This window comes from Lipophrys pholis (genome assembly GCF_963383615.2).
Source record: "Lipophrys pholis genome assembly, chromosome: 3".
Classification (NCBI taxonomy): domain Eukaryota; kingdom Metazoa; phylum Chordata; class Actinopteri; order Blenniiformes; family Blenniidae; genus Lipophrys; species Lipophrys pholis.
This window is the reverse complement of record NC_137627.1, coordinates 14,498,231-14,516,477: the sequence shown is the minus strand read 5'-3', so window position 1 is coordinate 14,516,477 and position 18,247 is coordinate 14,498,231. Positions and strand designations below refer to the sequence as shown.

Sequence of the window (18,247 nt, the reverse complement as noted above, 5' to 3'; positions counted from 1 at the left end):
CTGAGCTTTTGTCAACACAAGTCCGTCTGTCTTGTTCATCATAGCTTGTCTCATCGTTTGATGAAGATGATTAAAATTTGATTCAAGCTTCAAGCCAAGATCTGTGGTTTGCTTTGCATGAACTTGGTGTCCTGTCCTGTTTGTTACTGCCTCCATGCTTACAGAGAGACCCTTGTGGCTGAGCGCTTACTTCCATCTGTGTGGAACTTGTGAACTAAGTTTGGACTCAAGTAATCTGAAGTGGACAACCAATTACTGTCACCTCCTCTCCCTGTGCCTCTTCTGTGGCGTCATTCACAGAGTCTCGGTGGATTTTCATCTCCAATAAACTCTTGTCCTGCAGTGAGCTCTCCGAGGCCTCTTCAGGCGTCTCCGCTCACCCCTCCATCACACGCCTGATTACACCAAAAAACGTGAGACTGACTGGGACTAAACAAACAAGAAGAATAGCGACACAGATCGGTCTAATGGTCACCATTTAGCCCCATTCATGGGCTCTCCATTATGTCCGTATGGTCTTTGAGAGCAGGATTATAGGACGCCTTGGTGACAAAGGTCAGAGGGCCGAACAGACACTCCCACACCTCCATGACCTGCTCTGATCTCACGACCTCGGCAGCAGCAGCCCAGAGATGCTGCTCACTCTCCCCGCTGGTTAACGGGCTTTGTCCCGGCCCGTTTTCTGCCGCATCACTCACACACATCACACACCGAGGGGCGGGTCAGGAGACAGGCGGTGTCCTGAAACCCCAAAGAGGAGAGGCTGAAATAACATGGAGGAACTTGAACTGGGAACGCAGGGACACAGACAAACTGGCCACACGAGTTGATTCAAGCAGCAACATCATTACAAAAGTTTTGCTTTTTGTCATCAGCAGAGATGTGATTCGGTCAGCAGGATAAATTAATAAAAGCACAAATAGTGCCACTACAAAACCACAAAGTGACAGCACAAAAGTGCTGGCTGTCATTGGAGTCATTGGGAGGAGAAATACCTTTTACTTTTACTGAAATCTGCACTCAATGAGAGTTTCCCATCCAACCAGACTGTTCTGTCTGAAGTAACTGTTCTGTCTGGTTATAGAAGACGATGAATTTATGGTAGCAAGCGCTCAAGTTAATTGATACAAAAAATATAGTCTACAATCCCTCTGTGATATGGAGCTAAAGAAGAATTCAATAACATAACATGCATCCTTCGCGATAAAGATAAACTAATCTGATTGTGACATGTGTGGAAGTTAGATCAATTTAAAAACACTCTTAACTAAATGCAAATAAAGATTTAAATATTATAGACTAGGAAGTTCTGTGGATTCTGATTGGAGGAAGTCTTTATGAGAGTGCTGAAATTCTGCTTAACAGCAGTGAAACACTTGACCACTGGATCTCTTTGCCTGACAGTTATTTTAAATGTCCTTAATGACTCCAGGAACAGTTAACACCGGCGTGCCTGCATAACATTAATTACATGTGTATACTTAACCTGCTCTCAACTGTAATAGGAATGTACAAATTATGTAAATATTGTAACTGCAATTGTGCAGAAAAATCCTCCATTGGTCAGCAACATTCAGACAAAATGAATAATTGAAGAAATAATTGACACCTTTTTACTTTGATTCCAGTCAAGCAGAAAATCATTTTTAATTATTTGTATTTAGCGTTCCCAATGCCATTGCATTGACTGTCAGCACGGCTGCTAATAATACTAGTAATAAGATTTCTTAAAATAACTTAAAACAATATGCTTTAGTCTTAAAGTGTTGCTCAAAAATTCAACAGATTTTCAGTGTATTATTTTTTAATCATTATAAATGGTTCATGTAGTTATAATAATTCATTGTTATTATCCAGTACCTCCCACTCCACCTGTTGGCTGCATTCATGTTTCATTGAATAGACATAAGTACAATGACTAGTTGCTTTAGATGTGCGCAGAGACAATACATCTCCCTTAAAGAGATTAAATGCGTCTACAATCCAGGTGCAGTTGTTTTTTTTGCAGCAGCATCTCATCAAATCATGAAAAGAAAAGAAGATTAAACAAAGTTCTGTGATAAAACTAGGAACAAACAATGTGAAAGGGCTTATATAACTGAGGTGACTGTGGACATTAGTCGCATGTGGAAACACTGGTTCAGGCAGTTGAGAGCTGCAGTTCACCTGCCCTCAGGCCTGCAGGGAACAAACACATGAAAGCATTTTCACCTGTCACAGGACTGAACTCTACCTCTAACCTTACTATGCATGCGATTAAGGCAACCCCTTTGACCCCAGTGTGTGCGTGTGTGCGTGTGTGCGTGTGTGCGTGTGTGCGTGTGTGCGTGTGTGCGTGTGTGCGTGTGTGTGTGTGTGTGTGTGTGTGTGCGTGTGCGTGTGTGTGGCTGTCTGGTCAAAATCCAGTTTTTCCGGCATTTGTGGATGGATCCCTCTGGACAAACTGAGCTGAACTTGTGTTGGAGTGTGCGTGTGCATGTGTGCACGCCCACCTGAACAACTGAATAACGGTGTGTGTCCGGTTCACAAGGGTCACCAGGTGCAGCAAAACAAAGTGTGCTTTTTTTTTCTTTTTCCCAGGACTGCTGAGGGTGTAACGGACGTCGGAAGAGCAGTTTATCAGAGTGTCTAGGCCGGCTCTTACTCCTTTTATCTTCTACAGGCTGTTTTTAGCAGTTGTCTTCTTCCCTGAAGCTCTCCCGATGAGCAGTTTCACGTTTGCATACAATTTCCAATTCGAAAAACGGTAGGATTATGAGTAATATAGAAATGTCTGCAACACCACGATTTTCAAATCCCATATTTTACCATGACATATTGCATTTTACATCAGATATTGAACATAAGCCATCTTCTTTCCATCTCATCAAATTATGAAAATAAAGTCATTTAGAAGTGAATGGCATCAATTCTCAAAAAGTTGGAAACATCTGGGAAGTGAGGAGAGAAATTGCTGAAGACTGAAATAAAGTCCCATTCTTGGCTGACGGATTCCAGCAGCTCAAATGTATTAGTTTTTTCTGTTGAAAAATTTAAACAATGGGATTGGAAGAAAATCTGATCTGCCACCTGAGCCACCACCGATCGCTTGGCAAATGTACTTTATAACAGAGGGGCACTGGTACAACACTGGACGGTCATGTCTAACTTAAACACCCTGTGCAGTAATAAAGAGGGCCGAGTCACAAAACTAAGGTCAACAGTATAATCAGGACTAGCACTAGGCAGTAAATCAGTTATAAAGCATTATTTATCCTGAAATGCAAAAATGCTACTTTTTTCTGACGAGAAACCAAATCAAATTATTCTTTGCAAATATCTCGTTGTTTTCATTGAGCCTTTAAAGGAGCACTGGGATGCCAGCTTTGCTGTTCTCTTATTATGCTTTTCTCTTTGGCTTAAGTTTCTGTTGTTGGACTTTAAGTTTACCAGATCGCGGCCAGAAGATCTTGAAGAAAACCATGGGTTCACATGTGCTCTAATGTCACCACACCGTATCATGTTGTGTTGCACCATATTGTCCTAATGCAAGATGCTATGATGCATGACAATACAATACATAACACTTTGTATTGTATTGTATTGCAATGTAGTGTATCACAACACATCACATCACGCTGTATCACCCGGCATCAAACTGTATCATATCAAATGATTTTGAGTTTTGTTTGTGTGCGTGTGTGTGTGTGTGTGTGTGTGTGTGTGTGTGTGTGTGTGTGTGTGTGTGTGTGTGTGTGTGTGTGTGTGTGTGTGTGTGTGTGTTTGTTTCTGCTTCTTGCCTCTGTAATCTTCCAATTACAACCACATTTGTTCTCGCAAATAAAATGATGCCAATGTGCTTCACCCTGGCAGAGACCATATTTATCCTGCAATTGATAAAACAATAAGTTTCATACTATGAACAATGAGAAATCATTAAATACTCCTTCTTTTGTTTTCAACTCAATCAGGAGCAGTCTGATCAGTAGTGTCTCATACTGAGAGCAAGCCGAGGTGACGCTCCTCCCTCAGAGCTTGTCCTTAGTGATCAGTGACATGATATAACCCCTATATGAATGAACCCTCCTTGTCTTTCCTGGCTCTCATTTTCTGAAGGTGTTGAGTGGCAAAAAGAGAGGCACTGGATTGACGGATGGCTGCCCGGGACCTTGTCGCCTCTCACCTCGGCCTCCCACTCTCACACTGTCAGAGGGTGGGAGGAGGAGGAGGAGGAGGAGGAGGAGGAGGAGGAGGGAGATGAAGAGGGTGTAATTCTAGGGTTCAGGTTTCACTCTGCGGTCATTGCGGGAGGAGGGACGAGCAAGCGAAGGTGGGGATTGTGGGAACTCGTCAAGGATAAAGAGCAGAGAGGGAGTCCTGCGGTTTGTCCAACCACTCCCAAATGCATCTTTCCTGTTGTCCCCATCGCTGTCGGCCTGGCTGATGATTTAATCCGGAGCTTCTGCCCCCTCCTCGGCTATTCAAAAGAGAAGAAGAAGAAAAAGGCCACTGAGCAGAGACTGCAGAGATGATCTGAAGCTCCGCACACAGTATGCCATGCGAAATGTAATTAAAATCTCACAGTTAATTGGCTTTTTACATGATAAAGCACAATCTTCTCATACATAAGTAAGAGCCTCTCATGGCCACAGGCCTGCCCTATGGCAAAGCAAACATACCCTCCCTTTGTTGTTGAATTTTCAGAGCTAATCATCTTACATTTTATCTGAATTGGTGATTGTGCGACTTCTGCCAGAAAATGGTGCTTTATGTTTTCAAAGCTGCACATGAAGATATGCATTAGGACACGTCAATCAACGATCCATTCAAGGTTTGACAAACTGATGCAGATCAATCCTCTAGTTTTGATGGTGTTGTATTTACATGACTCAGACTCACTGGGTGATTGTTTCCTCATCAAACCAGAAGGTTTTTCCCTTTTCTGGGTAGACGGGACTTTCTCAGTTGCAGTTTGAAACCATGGTTCAAAATTTGCAATTCAAATGATAATAATAAAAAAGCCCCTTAAAAAGTGAATTTACCACTTCAAAGATTTTTTTTTTTAAATGGAAAAACTGTAAAGAATGGTTGATTAAATCAGCCACTGTAGATAAACATTTCCTGTTTGTCCAACTCAGGGTTCTGATTGTTTGTTGTAGTTGTTATTTTATTCTACTGCACAAAGGAATCTTGAAATCTTGGTATTTCTCAATCGTGATGTAAGCTTCAACTTTGTCATTTTAAGTTAAAACTAGATTTAAGAGGAACAAATATCTTCATTTTCTCCATTTATCAATTAAAGGCAGTCGGCTCATGCATTATATGACTCTAAGTGTGCTGTTTTTTTTACAACAAATGTGCAGGATTAAGAGTTACTTTTAAAGCAGCACAACACTCATATATATGGTTTAATCAAAATGGAAAAATTTAATTAAATCAATTTCAGAATTTTGAATGAAGGTGTTCATGTATCGATTGATGGTTTCCCGTTCAAGTCTACTATGTGGCTTTTCAATGTCTCTACGTTACCCTAGAATGGCAAACCAAACCCTGGCTTGAGGCATTTCATTATATATTTCATATCCACAAGAGGATCTTCGATGTGCTTCATACTAAAGAGGGAACCAATGTCAAACACACGGCACTGTTTGAGGTTATCCACTTTCAGACGGATGACAACCAATTACCAACTTCATAAAAGCACCAGATTTCCTCAAAAACTACTAACTCATTGTTTTGACTGTATTCAAAATTGTGTCTGAATGAAGAGACTGTAATTAGAGACCGTGTGAATTAAAGTTGTATAATCTACCTTGTTTTGCTGATATTATTGTTTTCTAGTACAATGGAAAAGTTGATTTTTCTCTTAAAGTAAAACTTACAAAGGTCCACATATTTTAGATTGACATTTTTCATGAAAATCAATTGATGAATTGATCAAGAAAATCAATCAACATGGCATAAGGTCAAATGTTTTTTTCCCATTTTTCAACCAGAGGCCATATTTATCATAAATAAATGAAAGTTTTTCCATTTCAATGTTATGAATGCTAAAAAACTAAATTGACGACTTTTCAATTCCACTCTAATTTTTCAGGATGCACTTGTACTTGGTTTGATTTTTCCTCGTCCACACGCATGTTGAAAGTAGAACACATTGTCTCTGGAATCGTTGCTCCTTTCATCAATTCAGCGTGTGATGTTAAGACATATGAAAGCCTCTCCCAACTTCAACCCAGTCAAAGTTTTCCCTGCGTGGTCCAGATGTAACTATTGCCTCTCAAAGTCCAGATTACAATGACCCAGGGACACTCACTGGTCAGGAAACCCAGTCGGACACGTTGGCAGACATGAATCCTCGTTGTGATTGGCCGGTTCAGGCACTAACACTGACCTGGGTCTGACAGCAGCTCAGATAGGTGTGGGCTCCAAGGAAGACAAAGGCCACTCTGGGACGTGGAAAAGGTATCCATTGCTGTCGGGGCTGTGTTCGGCTCTGTATCACCTTACCTTACATAATTGGACCCATACGAGCACCAAATGGCGCTTATCTGTGGCGCCCAACAGAAAGAGTGTTTACCGGAGGGAGAGACAGAGGATGCTACCTGTCACCTGTACTGTCCTCCCTCCCTGTTTTTTTTCCTGTCTCTGCGGAGAGAAACGGACAAACTGACTCATCTGGATCCGAGGGGCTTCTCTCCTCACTTCCTTCTTGTTCATCATAACACAATGGTAATTGGTAGGAGTGGGCGTGTGTGCATCTGGTGCAATAACCCCACCACCACCACCCCTTCACATATAACTCCACTCCTCCAATTCATCTACCCAGCCCCCACCCTGTTGAAAGCTCATTAAAAGACCTGCTGTTAATGAGCTAGAGGGATCATAGAACTTCATTTTCATTTGGGGGGTGGGGTTAAGGCCAGAGATGCTGGTGCAGAGGTTTTTATACCCTTAAAATGGAGTCAGCAATTATCCCAACCCCTTGACACTCCCAACCCACCCTGCTCTGCCTCCTAACATGCCCACAAACAATAACCAAACTGCTGCACCCAACCTCACCCCACCCTCCAGTTCTGGATCCTGAGAAATCCTGGTCATCCCCGTCCCGTCACAGCTCGCTGCACCCATCTCGCAATCTGCAAAGTGACTGACAACAACGCAAACGTACAATATGGTAGACACTTGAAAATCTCCCCGCCTCCCCCACCTCCCTCAGTAGAATTACATTACAGTGGTTCGAGACAAAGCCAGAAACATCACAAGGATGTAAACAAGGAGTGAGGGTCCCTTATCCAAACACTCACATTAAAAATTAATAAGTCAGCGCTGACTGTGGTCCTCAGAGGAACGACCCGCACTGACTAAGACAACATCCTGGTGAGAAAAGATACTTAAAAATAGTTTCAGATGCTTTGTTGTGTAGCTCACAGAATTAAAAAAAAATATATATATATATGCACAGAACACAGAGCAGGGAGGGAACAAAAAAAAACAACCAACCAAGCGATATGAAATAATTTACCTCATTTCTTTATTGAGGTTCTTTGTGACAAAGGGCAGTTACAAAATAATGGTGTCAAGTTTACAAAGACAACGAAGCGGCATAGCTTCACAACCAGAGGAAACGATCAGCAATGCGAGGAAAAGTGAAGCACATATTTGTAACAGGGGCAGGCAGATATTATCATTAATTAAAGAAGGGTAAAAACTGCAAGAAGGTCAATCTATGTACACAATTTTAATCCCTGAACAGTTATAGCACACTCATCCACTCGGGATTCACTTTTATACAACACACATCGGTGACCGTTTTCGAACTGAATCCAGTGAAGATCAGAGACAAACATAAAGTCATTGCAGTAGTCAGAGAAGGCGGACCAAGTCTACTTGAAGCTTCAGATTCGTTTAACTGAAAACAACAACCAGTAAAAGTGATGCTTTGGACATAAGAGGGTTCAAGTAGACCCATCAGCTGAGGATTCATTCCCCTGATATGTACAAAAATGAGAAACTTTCACACAATCCACTCACTCAAGTGCTCACGTGGCTGCTTCCTATAAAACTCCAGTCAACTAGCTACAAACCGCACATCTCAACCCTGTAGTTCAGCAGTGAAAGACTTTTTTTTTTTTTTTTTTTTTAGTTAAACAACATGCAGCATTCATAAATTAGGAAGAACTGAAAAACAGGAAACATAAAAAAAATTAAAGTTTCAATGACTGCAAAAAACATGCATGAGCGTCAACCAGCCCGGCACTTTACAAATGTAAACAATAAGAGAGATTACCGTCACAAGATAGGTACAAATACAGAGAGAGACAATATACACCCGTTTCACATGAAGGTAAAACTGCTGTTTATGCATAGAAACTAAAAATGGAAAACATCAGTAGGTGAGACTTTAAAGTCTCTGTATTCACATTTATACATTTACCAAAAAAAACCAAGAAAAAAAACAAACAAACAGAAAACAATCATCCATTCATACTGTCACAAAGTCAGGAGCACAACCTTGTTCAGCCCCGTGAGCCTTGTAAACATTAAGTGACAAGTGTTGTGACAACCGACCGCCTTTAAAAGGACTCTGAGAAACTGCAGGCGGGCAGTGTTTGGATTCATCTCGCCCCTGCGCGTCCGTTCAGACATCTTAAGTCTTTAAAAGGTCTCCTCGAAAGAAACCCAACAACAGCCAGGTAGCACATCACAACTTCTCTCCATCTGCTGGTGTGGAAAATATATTAGCTTCGCTCTATTGCTCGACTTTTATTTAAATCATCATGTCTTATAACCTGCTCTCAGTTATGACAGTTGAGATCCGTCACCAGCTGTCCGACGGGTCACCAGAGACATAAATCACATGTCTTCTGCATCCTGTGCTGCAGCATGGAGGACGGCTTCCTGCGTCAGTGTGTGGACTGTGGTGGTTCACTTCCTGTTCAAGAGCTACGATAATCTCCCTGCTCTGAATGTCATGGCCTTGTTTTTCTCTGTGGTCTAAAGGACTGTAGGCAATCAGTGTCAAGCAGCAGCTTTGCATACAATCATGAACGGCGCGAAGACCGCCTGCCGCAGCTCCTCCGTCTCAAACCGGCCTCCAGGTTAAGTTGACTGTCCATTCAGGGGTGGGAGTGGTTTTCTTTAGTTGAATGAGTGCTTGAAATTCTATACAGTGCTTCTTTTTTTTTTTTTTTTTTTTTTTACTGTCAATGAAAGAGTGAAAATGGTCCTCAGGGTGTAGATGTCAAAGCTAAACCCACTTCTGCACTGTTCTCAGGTGGGAGAGCCCCGCCTCTGCCCGGACTTCCTGTGCTCTCTGCACATTCTGCTGGGCTTTGTCCCTCCTCCACCTCCATGTTTTTTATCGCCTCACTCTGCGTCTTGCCATCGGCTTCTGTCCGATCCAAACTGGTCTCGTCCTCCTCCATTTTGACCACCACCACGTCTCCCTGAGATTTTATAGCAGCTAAAGTGTCCGCGGCGCTGGCCTGCGAGTATGCTCCGACGCTGGCGTGGCTCAGGCCGTGAACCTTCTTCAGATGTTTCTCCAGAGTGGCGTAGACCGTGAAGGGAACAGAGCAAAGCTGACACAGGAAGGAAGCCTTAGACCCGTGAGCTCCATGAGTCTTCATGTGGCGCGTTAACTTTGAGCTCTGGGCGCAGGCGTAGCTGCAGAGCCCGCAGCGGTACGGCCGCTCGCCCGTGTGGCTGCGACGGTGCACAGTCAGATTGCTGCTGTTTCTAAACTGTTTACCACAGTACTCACAGGCCTCGTCCTTCTTCTTTTTCCCAGTAGAAACAGCAGGCGTACCACTACTACTATTATTATTGTGATTGTTTCCTCCAGTGTTGGCGCCTCCTGCTACGGCCCTCCATTCATTGTCTCTCTGCCACTCCTGCACAGCCTCGCTGAGTTTGGCGGAGCTCCACTCCGTCTCCCTCTCAATGATCTCTCCTCGCTCGTTCTCCCACTCTCCAACGCCTCGCACCCGCTCTCCCATCTCCGGACGCTTGGGTGTGCAGTTTCCACTTGCGATGCCGCTCTCGCCGCTCCCTCCCGTCTCTCCGCTCTCCAGTGACCCTTCTGAGGGGCTGGCACAGGGCGAGGTGTGCTGGGGCTCCCCGTGCACCTCTGCCTCCTCCTCACCCCCCTCTCCCGCCTCCTTCTGGCGCTGGTACAGCCTCAGCAGCTCCCTATCTGGTGGTCGAACCTGAGAGGTCAGCAACATCAGGCCTGAAGCTAGGGAGGGGTGTTTGAGGAGGGGCAGGTCCAGATCAGACGAGCCCTGCCCTCTCACATCTGTGCCACTCATTGCCTTTGCGACAATTCCAGCTGGCTGCAGCTGAAACCTCCCTCCCCTCCCCCCCGGCTTCCCGACATCCTCCTCCATCATGGCCGTCTCCACCAATTCGTAGCCATTACTTGCACCTGTTGTCGCTCGGTGATGGCTCCTTATGTGGCGAGCCAGCTGACCACTCTGGGTGAAGGCCTGCCCACACACTCCGCAGTGATAGGGCCGCTCACAAGCGTGTGTCCGGCGGTGAGCGGAGAGAGCTCGCGGCGACTGGAAGCTCTGGTCACACAGCACACAGTGGAAGTCGGTCTGGTTTGAGCCGGTCTGAGGAAAGGGAGAAGCCGCCGGTGGAGATGAAGATGGAGACAGGACCAAGCCTCCAGGGGAGTTGGTCCCTTCAGCGAGCTCCCGGAGACGCACTGAAAAGTTCAGAGGCTGCAAATTGGTGGAGGAAGACGTGGAAGAGGGGTGTGCTGGATGGGAGCGACCGACGCGTTGAGCGGAGGGTTGAAAGGCGGAGGCAAGAGCCTGGCTCAGGTGACGTGGGTCCAGAACAGCTGCAGCTGGTTTGTTCTCTTTAAGACCTTGTCTTGCGCCACCTCCTCCTGCATTTGTGCCATCCTCCTCATCCTCTTGGTAGATGCTGAAGGAGTGCGTGTGCTGAGCGTGCTGAAGGAGAGCCCATGCGGAGGGAAACACATGTTCACACTGCTGGCAGGTGAAGTACGAGGGCTCCTCTCCCACTGGAAACAAAGAGGGACAAGATGAGATCAGCAGCTAAATAAAGAAACGGCAAATAAGAAAAGAAAAAAACAACAACCACCAAACAGTTAAAAATCAGTCACACATTATCTGCAAGAATATGTCAACAAAACCAAAACCCTTTTCACTTGAACGAGCACTCCATATTGTATACTTTAATTGGATTGTCATGGTGTCTGGGTCTACATCATGTAGCTTGTACAATTCTTTTTTTGGACTTCCTTTGAACTTATGGTTACAAATCCTAAAATCTCTCATAAGTGGTGAATGCTGTGCGAATGTTGAGCAGGCAGCGGGAGCTATACATGGAAACTTCAGTGGAAGTTTGACCCAAATCTTGTAGGAAGATTGTACAACATGCATCCAAGTTGCCAGATGTTGTAACTCAGTGACATGAGTCTTTTAGTGTTTGGGTGAGATTGATATCGCGGCTCCATTGCTCAGAACCATTAACCACCAATAGAAGGCGCCACCCTGCTTTTGACTTATTTTTGCTCCACATTCATACAGTTGGATAAAGTAGAGCGATACAACGTTTTTTCTCAATGTAACCTGTGGAAAAAAAACCTGTGAAGGCAAGGGCTGAATAATTAAAACGGTGAGTTTAAAAGTAAAAACACCTGAACAAAACTAAAGAGTCGAGCAACGACCTGCGCACTGAAGCTTTCAGACAACTCATCATTACTGCAGATCAGTTCAGCGCCATACAAGCTCAACGTATACGCATAAATGAAACCAGACATCACGAGCCAACAGTGTCGACACACTGCGATGGCCTCGGATGATGAAGGAATGATATTGAGGGAAGAGAAATATAAAGAACAAGGAAAGTTGGACTGAAAGTAGAACAGGAGTGTCAGAACCTGGAAGCTGGAAGGCCGACACAGTAGCAAAACATGTCGCAAAGTACATCTGGAGATATTTTTTTTATGTGTGGATAGCTTTGTCTCCTAACCGAGAGGCTCCCTCCAATTAAGCTGCAAATTGCTAATTAGCAGAACGTAGAAAACGAACACTTTATGTAAATTAGGCACTGACTCAGGCTGCTTGACAAATGAGGTCTTTCTGCATACATCAAAATTGGAAAGAAGATCCCTAAATTGAGGGGAAAACATTTTTTTTTCCCTACTTTTCTCTCTTTTGGAGAGGTTCAAAGCCGACTCTGGTATAAGCCTCTTTCATGTTTCCTCAAGTCAAATCCTTCTGTATTTTACTGGAGGGGGGAGGAGAGTGGAGATGAAAAAGAGAGCAACTGTTTCTTTCTCTTTTTCCCCTCTCCCACCCTCCCTCTGTCTGGAGACGTGAGCAGCGATGGTGTTCATGTCCTTTAACCTAGCCTGAGGAGAAACCCAGGAGAAGTTGAGATGCTTCTTTTAAAAATAGGGTGAAGAGTGAGAGCAAGGGAGGGGAAAATAAAGAAAGAAAAAAAAAGAGCGAGATAGGTAGGTCAGGGCTCGGGAGATAAAAAGAAAATGAGATAAAAAGATTATAATGTAGTACGGGGGGCCAAGAGACGCCACGAAAATATGTCACCCCTTTGGATTGCACTTGAGACCCATCCTCCAACCCTGGTTCCCCTCACCCCTTCTCTCCCCCCCAAGAAAAACCCTCCAAATCTTTCCCTGAGGGGGGGGCTTTTGTCTCGGGGTCCTGGAGTGAAACACAATACCCAGCCGGTTTGTCTTTCCTTCACTCTCTCTCCTCTCGCTCCTTTTTTTTTTTTTTTTTTGTAAGGATTCCCATTTGGCCCGGGGTAGCACTTGAATATTAAGCAGAAGCAATAACTACTAATTAAAAATGCAGATTGGCTGGGAGCACTAACGAGCAGCAGGCAGAATCTCTTTTCCCTTGAGAGGCAGAGGGAGGAGAAAAGAGAGGAAGAGGGGGGCGAGAAATTGAAAGAGGGCAAAGCGAAAGTGTGTTGAAGATGGGGGAAAGAAACGGGGGTGGGTTGGGGGGGGGGGGGGGTGTTGTAGATGAGGGGAAAAAAAACAAACAAGGAGAATAAATAAAAAGGAATGAGACAGATGCACGCGGCTCTTCAGTAATCCATCCCACTCTACCCCCTTTTCTCCTCCGTCCTCGCAGCTTCGCTTTTGAATACAGCAAAATAGACGGCGAGGACCTGCCTGTTGTGGGATAACTGCTCTTTCACATTCAGTCATCTCAGATGCTCAGTTTCTCTCTCACAAAGCAGCTCGATTAAAACAGGACATCCTCTCACTTACAAAGCTGCAGGCTGTCAAATTTTAAATCTACACTTTGCCGATATGTCATCGGAGAGCTCAAACTTGAAGTTACAAGATGGAGAAACAAAAAGCCAAACAACAGAAAAAGATGAGTAAAGGCTCACTCTCATGTGCAACCTACATTCTTGAATGAAAATTTAATCCAAACTTATCTACTTTTGCATTATTCACAAGCTGTCATGCCCCCCCCCCTTCTCTCTCTCTCTCTGCCTGGTGCACGTGTCGGGTTTGTTGTATAATCCTGCGGGCACCAAATTACTAAACTGCTGCGCTTTCTGACGTTAAGTGAAAGACAGCATGAGGAATGAAAAACAGACTGAAACAGAAAACAAGAGAAGGTTGTGGACAAACGGAAACGGTGTGTGCACATGTCCCCCGAGTGTTACACAAAGGAAGGAACTACTAACGCGTGTGCACATGACAGAGTTTCAAAACGTGCAGGGTGTTGGGGGGGGGGGGTTCGGACCTACGAAAAGTCTTTGGCAAGATGTCCGACCCCTTTGCAATCACCAATAGCACTTTTCAACCCCCACTGCTGAGATGCTGTGTGACCTTCAAATAAATGTGACCTTTGCAGAGAAAAAAAAATACAACACGTTTTTCTCAGATGGACACGAGTTTCTTCAGAATTGTGACGACAATTCATGAATTTCTGATGGACTTTAGATGGTTTTGACCCTCACATTGTCCAGAGTTTCCATTTACCCCCCCCCATTCTCTTAAAAAACAAGCAGCAGGAAAAGCATGAGATGAGAGCAGGGAGAGATGGGTTTGTACATAGAAAATGAGAGGAAGTCGAAAGAGGAGAGGATGAATAAGATGAAGAAAACGCAGGAGGAGGAAGGAGATTCCCAGGAGCTCAGGTGGCTCGGCCTGGGGCAGAACAGTGGGAGATGGCAGAGGAGCTGCACATGATGCAATGTCCTCCATTACAGTGTCATGACAGGCAGAGAGCGGCACGATCTGCCTCACACCAACTCCTCTGACCATTTCACACCGCAGTCCGCGGATACAACCATCAGTCTGTGGCAAAGCTGTGACAAACCTGAACCACGTTCCTGTCCTGAGATTTGAGGGGAACGTTGTTTCAGTGTCTGTTGTCCAGGATGCGGTGGGTGACAGGACTGGAGAAACATGTTTACCTGGCCACTCTACCTCAGAGACTGACAGCCAGGGGATGGGAAGGAGCTCTGGAGCTCAGGTGCTCAGTGAAGAGCCCCCGGGGACCCACAGTGCCCTCCGAATGTTCCTGACGCCTCTCCTTTCCACGCAATTAGTCCGTGCGTCACTAACTCACGCAGGTCTGCTAATGGCAACGGCTAGTTAATGAGCTGGACTCGAGAGGAAGGAGTGCAGAAAGAAGAGGAGGGTGGTTGATGAGAGACAAAAAAAAAAGAAAAAAAAAAGAAAAAAAGCAAAAAAAACAGCAAAACAAAACAGAGTCACTAATTAGCAACCTGCCTTCCTCTTCTTCTTCTTCTTTTTCCCAGCACTCACCTTGTTTCCGCATCTCCGCTTTCACCTTCACGCCGGGCTCCTCCCCCCAGACTCCGTCGACGGCGGCCCCTCTGCGCAGCTCGATGAATCCGGGCCCCAGGAGCTCCACGCTGGCGGCCTGCTGCCGCGCTCGGCTGGCAGGTGAGGGGGGCGTGGCGTTGGCATTTGGGGCTCGGTTTCGAGCGCCGCAGCCGCCCTGTTTGTGCTGGATGAACGCCAGGATGTGGGCCAGCGGGAAGGCCTGGCTGCACTGGCCACACGTTAGGAGGTCACGACCCTCGTCGGTAGGTCGGACCTGTGACCGAGGAGGAGGAGGAGGAGGGGCAGGAGGAGGAGGAGGAGGGCCTCCTGATGAACCGGTGCCCTCTGCCCCATCAGCGACATCTGAGATAGGAGAGAGAAGCTTCAATTAACGGCAAGGAAAACCTTCATATGACGTTTCAGTGAAACAGTCCACAGTACAGGCAAATACACCGTTACATGTTACCAAACATAGGTGTAGTTTTAGTCTATATATTATATTATATTTAATATGAGTCAATGTTGTCAAACTGTGCATCGAAAAAAAATTAAGACATCATTAATTTGCTCTATGGAAAGATGTATAGACTTTTTATGAACATTTTTTACTTACAATAGGAGAACATTTAATAATTCCAATTTAAAAATTGTATAAGCAAACCCATTAATTGGTCAAATTTCCCCATAGGAAGAAATTGGTTTTATTTTAAGACGTCAAGCCTAAAAGAGAGTGTAAGACAGATTAATCTCTCCTACAGCAAGTGTGATGAGATGATTTAACTAAGGGGGAAAAAGACACTAAAATATTGTTATACGTGGGAGGTTTGTGTAGTTTGTATTTTTAGTATGCTAAAGACAAAAAATAGTCTAACAAAATATAGTTATTGATTAAAAATGTGTGGCTTCATAAAATCATGAAGCAAATAAATAAATAACCACCTTCTCCAATGTGGATACTACTTATTTAATTTCTGCTTTCTGGCTGTAGCTTACCAGTTTAATTCACAGAAGTTTTCCTACCAATTTTATTTTAGGTACACAATGGGACATTGACAACATTACTTTTATGAACATGGACAAATCTATAGCAGAAGGCAGTGAACTGAAAAGTTGTACTCAAGGAGAACTATTGTTAGATTGCCTGCGAGCAAATGTAGATCAAAAAGCGTGAATGTTAATTCAAATAATGGTTGTATTGATAAGTACTGCGATATCAAAATAGATCAGATGTACTGGAGAAAGAAAAATATATCTGTTGAGAGACATCGATAAAAGTAGTCACAAGCTGAGACAAGCTCTGGACTAGACTTTTAGAATTTGACTCACAAGGTAGTGTTGACCTCAATAGAAGAAGGAGCAGGCATGGAGATTAAAAGTGTTACTTTCAGTTGTAAAGTCAAGAGCAACTAGGCCAATCTGCTCAGCCAACACTGACCACTTCCTTTAACTAACCCCAAACAGATCAGCTCGCTCTGCCTGAGGCTGCAGGGTGCAGACAGCGGCCCAACTGTCCAGCCTACACATGTGACTCAGACTGTCTAATGGGTGAATTATATATATATAGAGAGAGGGGGAAAAAAAAGTGTCATATGGAGGCTGAGGCTTTCACCTGTCACTCAAAACAAAATGCTTCTCTACCAGCCACAGGCTGTAGGAGTTTCTCAACAGGAAGTGGATTGCAATAAAAAAAGAAAAACAGTGACTGAAGGTGTTGGAGATAAGAGCAGCCCTGAGTTTGTTTTTTTGTTTTCTCTGTTCACAAGCATGTGCAACACAGCTCATCTGATTAAAAGATGAGAACTGGACCCGTGTCCTGTGGCTGTGCTCTTTGAAATGCACATGTTGAGGAGAGCCACTGAAGCAGTGAACACAGTTTAAAAGCCAGACCTCTGCAGGGTTTGTGTAACTTCTGGGTATTTCCTCAGAAAGGCCAGGTAGGGAGGAGGAGGAGCAGGAGGGGGTCGGAGTGTGTTGCTCAATGCGGTCATGGGCACACCTTGATGCCTTGGCCTGGATCCACGTGCCCAGGCTGGGGCCGGTGAGCATATAGGACAGGTACAGACAGTACAGTCTGAAGTCGGATCTCGCCAGTTGTTACTTAAAAATGTCACCTTTCCTGTTTCAGGGCTGCGCTGTTTGTGCAGACTTGCAAGGCGCGGTTTTATGCACACGTACACACACACACACACACACACAAACACGCAGGGTTGAGTCAGGGCCTGTGGTCAAAACAGACATGCACCACTGGTCTCCAGTAGAGAACTGTAAAAAACAAATGCTGTTTGAGTTTCTGTCTCTTTTTCTTTTCAAAACCCCACTTTTTTCTCTCTCTGTGATCTGCCTCGGCCTTTAAAGAAACACCAAACTGAGAAGAAATGTAAAATCGAGACTAATTTCATTTCACTTGTGTTATGTATTGTACAGAACCGGCTGAATATTTCAAACACTGAAATGACATGAACCAGGAGTGCAACCGGCTGAGACGTCAGACGCGTCCACGAAGCGGAGAACTCGAAAAGTGTCGCGGACAAAGCGAGAGACCAAACGAGAAACCTGATCATGGAAATATTAATCATCGTGTTCGGACCTGTAGCCTCTGAAACCAGCGTGCCAATAAACCGGTCCTTCCTCTGTACAAACCGCTGCAGCCACACGCACACTCGCGCGCGCGCACACACACACACAGACACACGAAAGATGGAACATAACGAGCCCTTATTTCAATATTTGCCTGTAAAGTCTGCACACAACATCGAAGATACATTTGGATTTACTGAGTTCAAAGTAAACACAAAAGAAATTTGTAATGAACCTTCTGGAAAGTGTGTGTGCGTAAAAAAAAAAAAAAAAAATTAATAACACGTTTATTTGATATCCTGTGATGGAGCCAGCGCGCATCCAAAACCACGCGCGTAAAGTGGTCATAAAAGTAATAAGAAGGGACCTGTATCGTTTCGGTTTAATCTAAAAAGATGCAATTCCCTTTGGCCCACATCGAGATCTCCCCTCTCCGGTTCTTACCTTGAATTGCGCTCAGGTGCTGCGGTCTGCTTCCAAGTTTGCGCCTGGACATCGCGCCAAGCGTTTGGCACCTTTCTGGGTCCCAACCAGCGAAGAAGCTCCGGCAGAGACAATAATCAGACCCCGGTCCAGGAGTGCTCCTTCACGGGTGTGAGCTGAGTGAATCCCGGGCTGCGGGGACGTGCTGGTTTCACCGGGAGGCTGGACTCCGTGTGCGCGGCTGTGTTCAAGTTCACGCTTCTTCCCCCGCACAGCGAGCGGAGGGCAAAAGGGGGCATGGGCGACTGACGGCACCGCCCGCCCCGCTGCCTCTGCTCCTCAGACCCTGACCCCGCCCTCCTCCGGGTAAGGTAACACCACTTTCAGTGCCACTTTTACCTCCTCGGGGTTCGACGCGGAACGTTTTAGCGCCTGATAAAAGGT

At 45.0% G+C, this 18,247-nt stretch overlaps 1 protein-coding gene across 1 annotated transcript; it reads right to left on the bottom strand.

The window, feature by feature from the left end:
* Window positions 1-8,079: 8,079 nt before the first annotated feature.
* Window positions 8,080-18,102, bottom strand: znf296 (zinc finger protein 296; the record flags this gene model as incomplete). Its single annotated transcript, XM_080459875.1, is given in 5 exon segments — window positions 8,080-11,017; window positions 14,783-15,166; window positions 17,825-17,968; window positions 17,971-18,073; window positions 18,076-18,102. Coding segments are annotated over 5 exon segments (2,466 nt in total). The 3' UTR covers window positions 8,080-9,209.
* Between the last annotated feature and the right edge of the window lie 145 nt (window positions 18,103-18,247).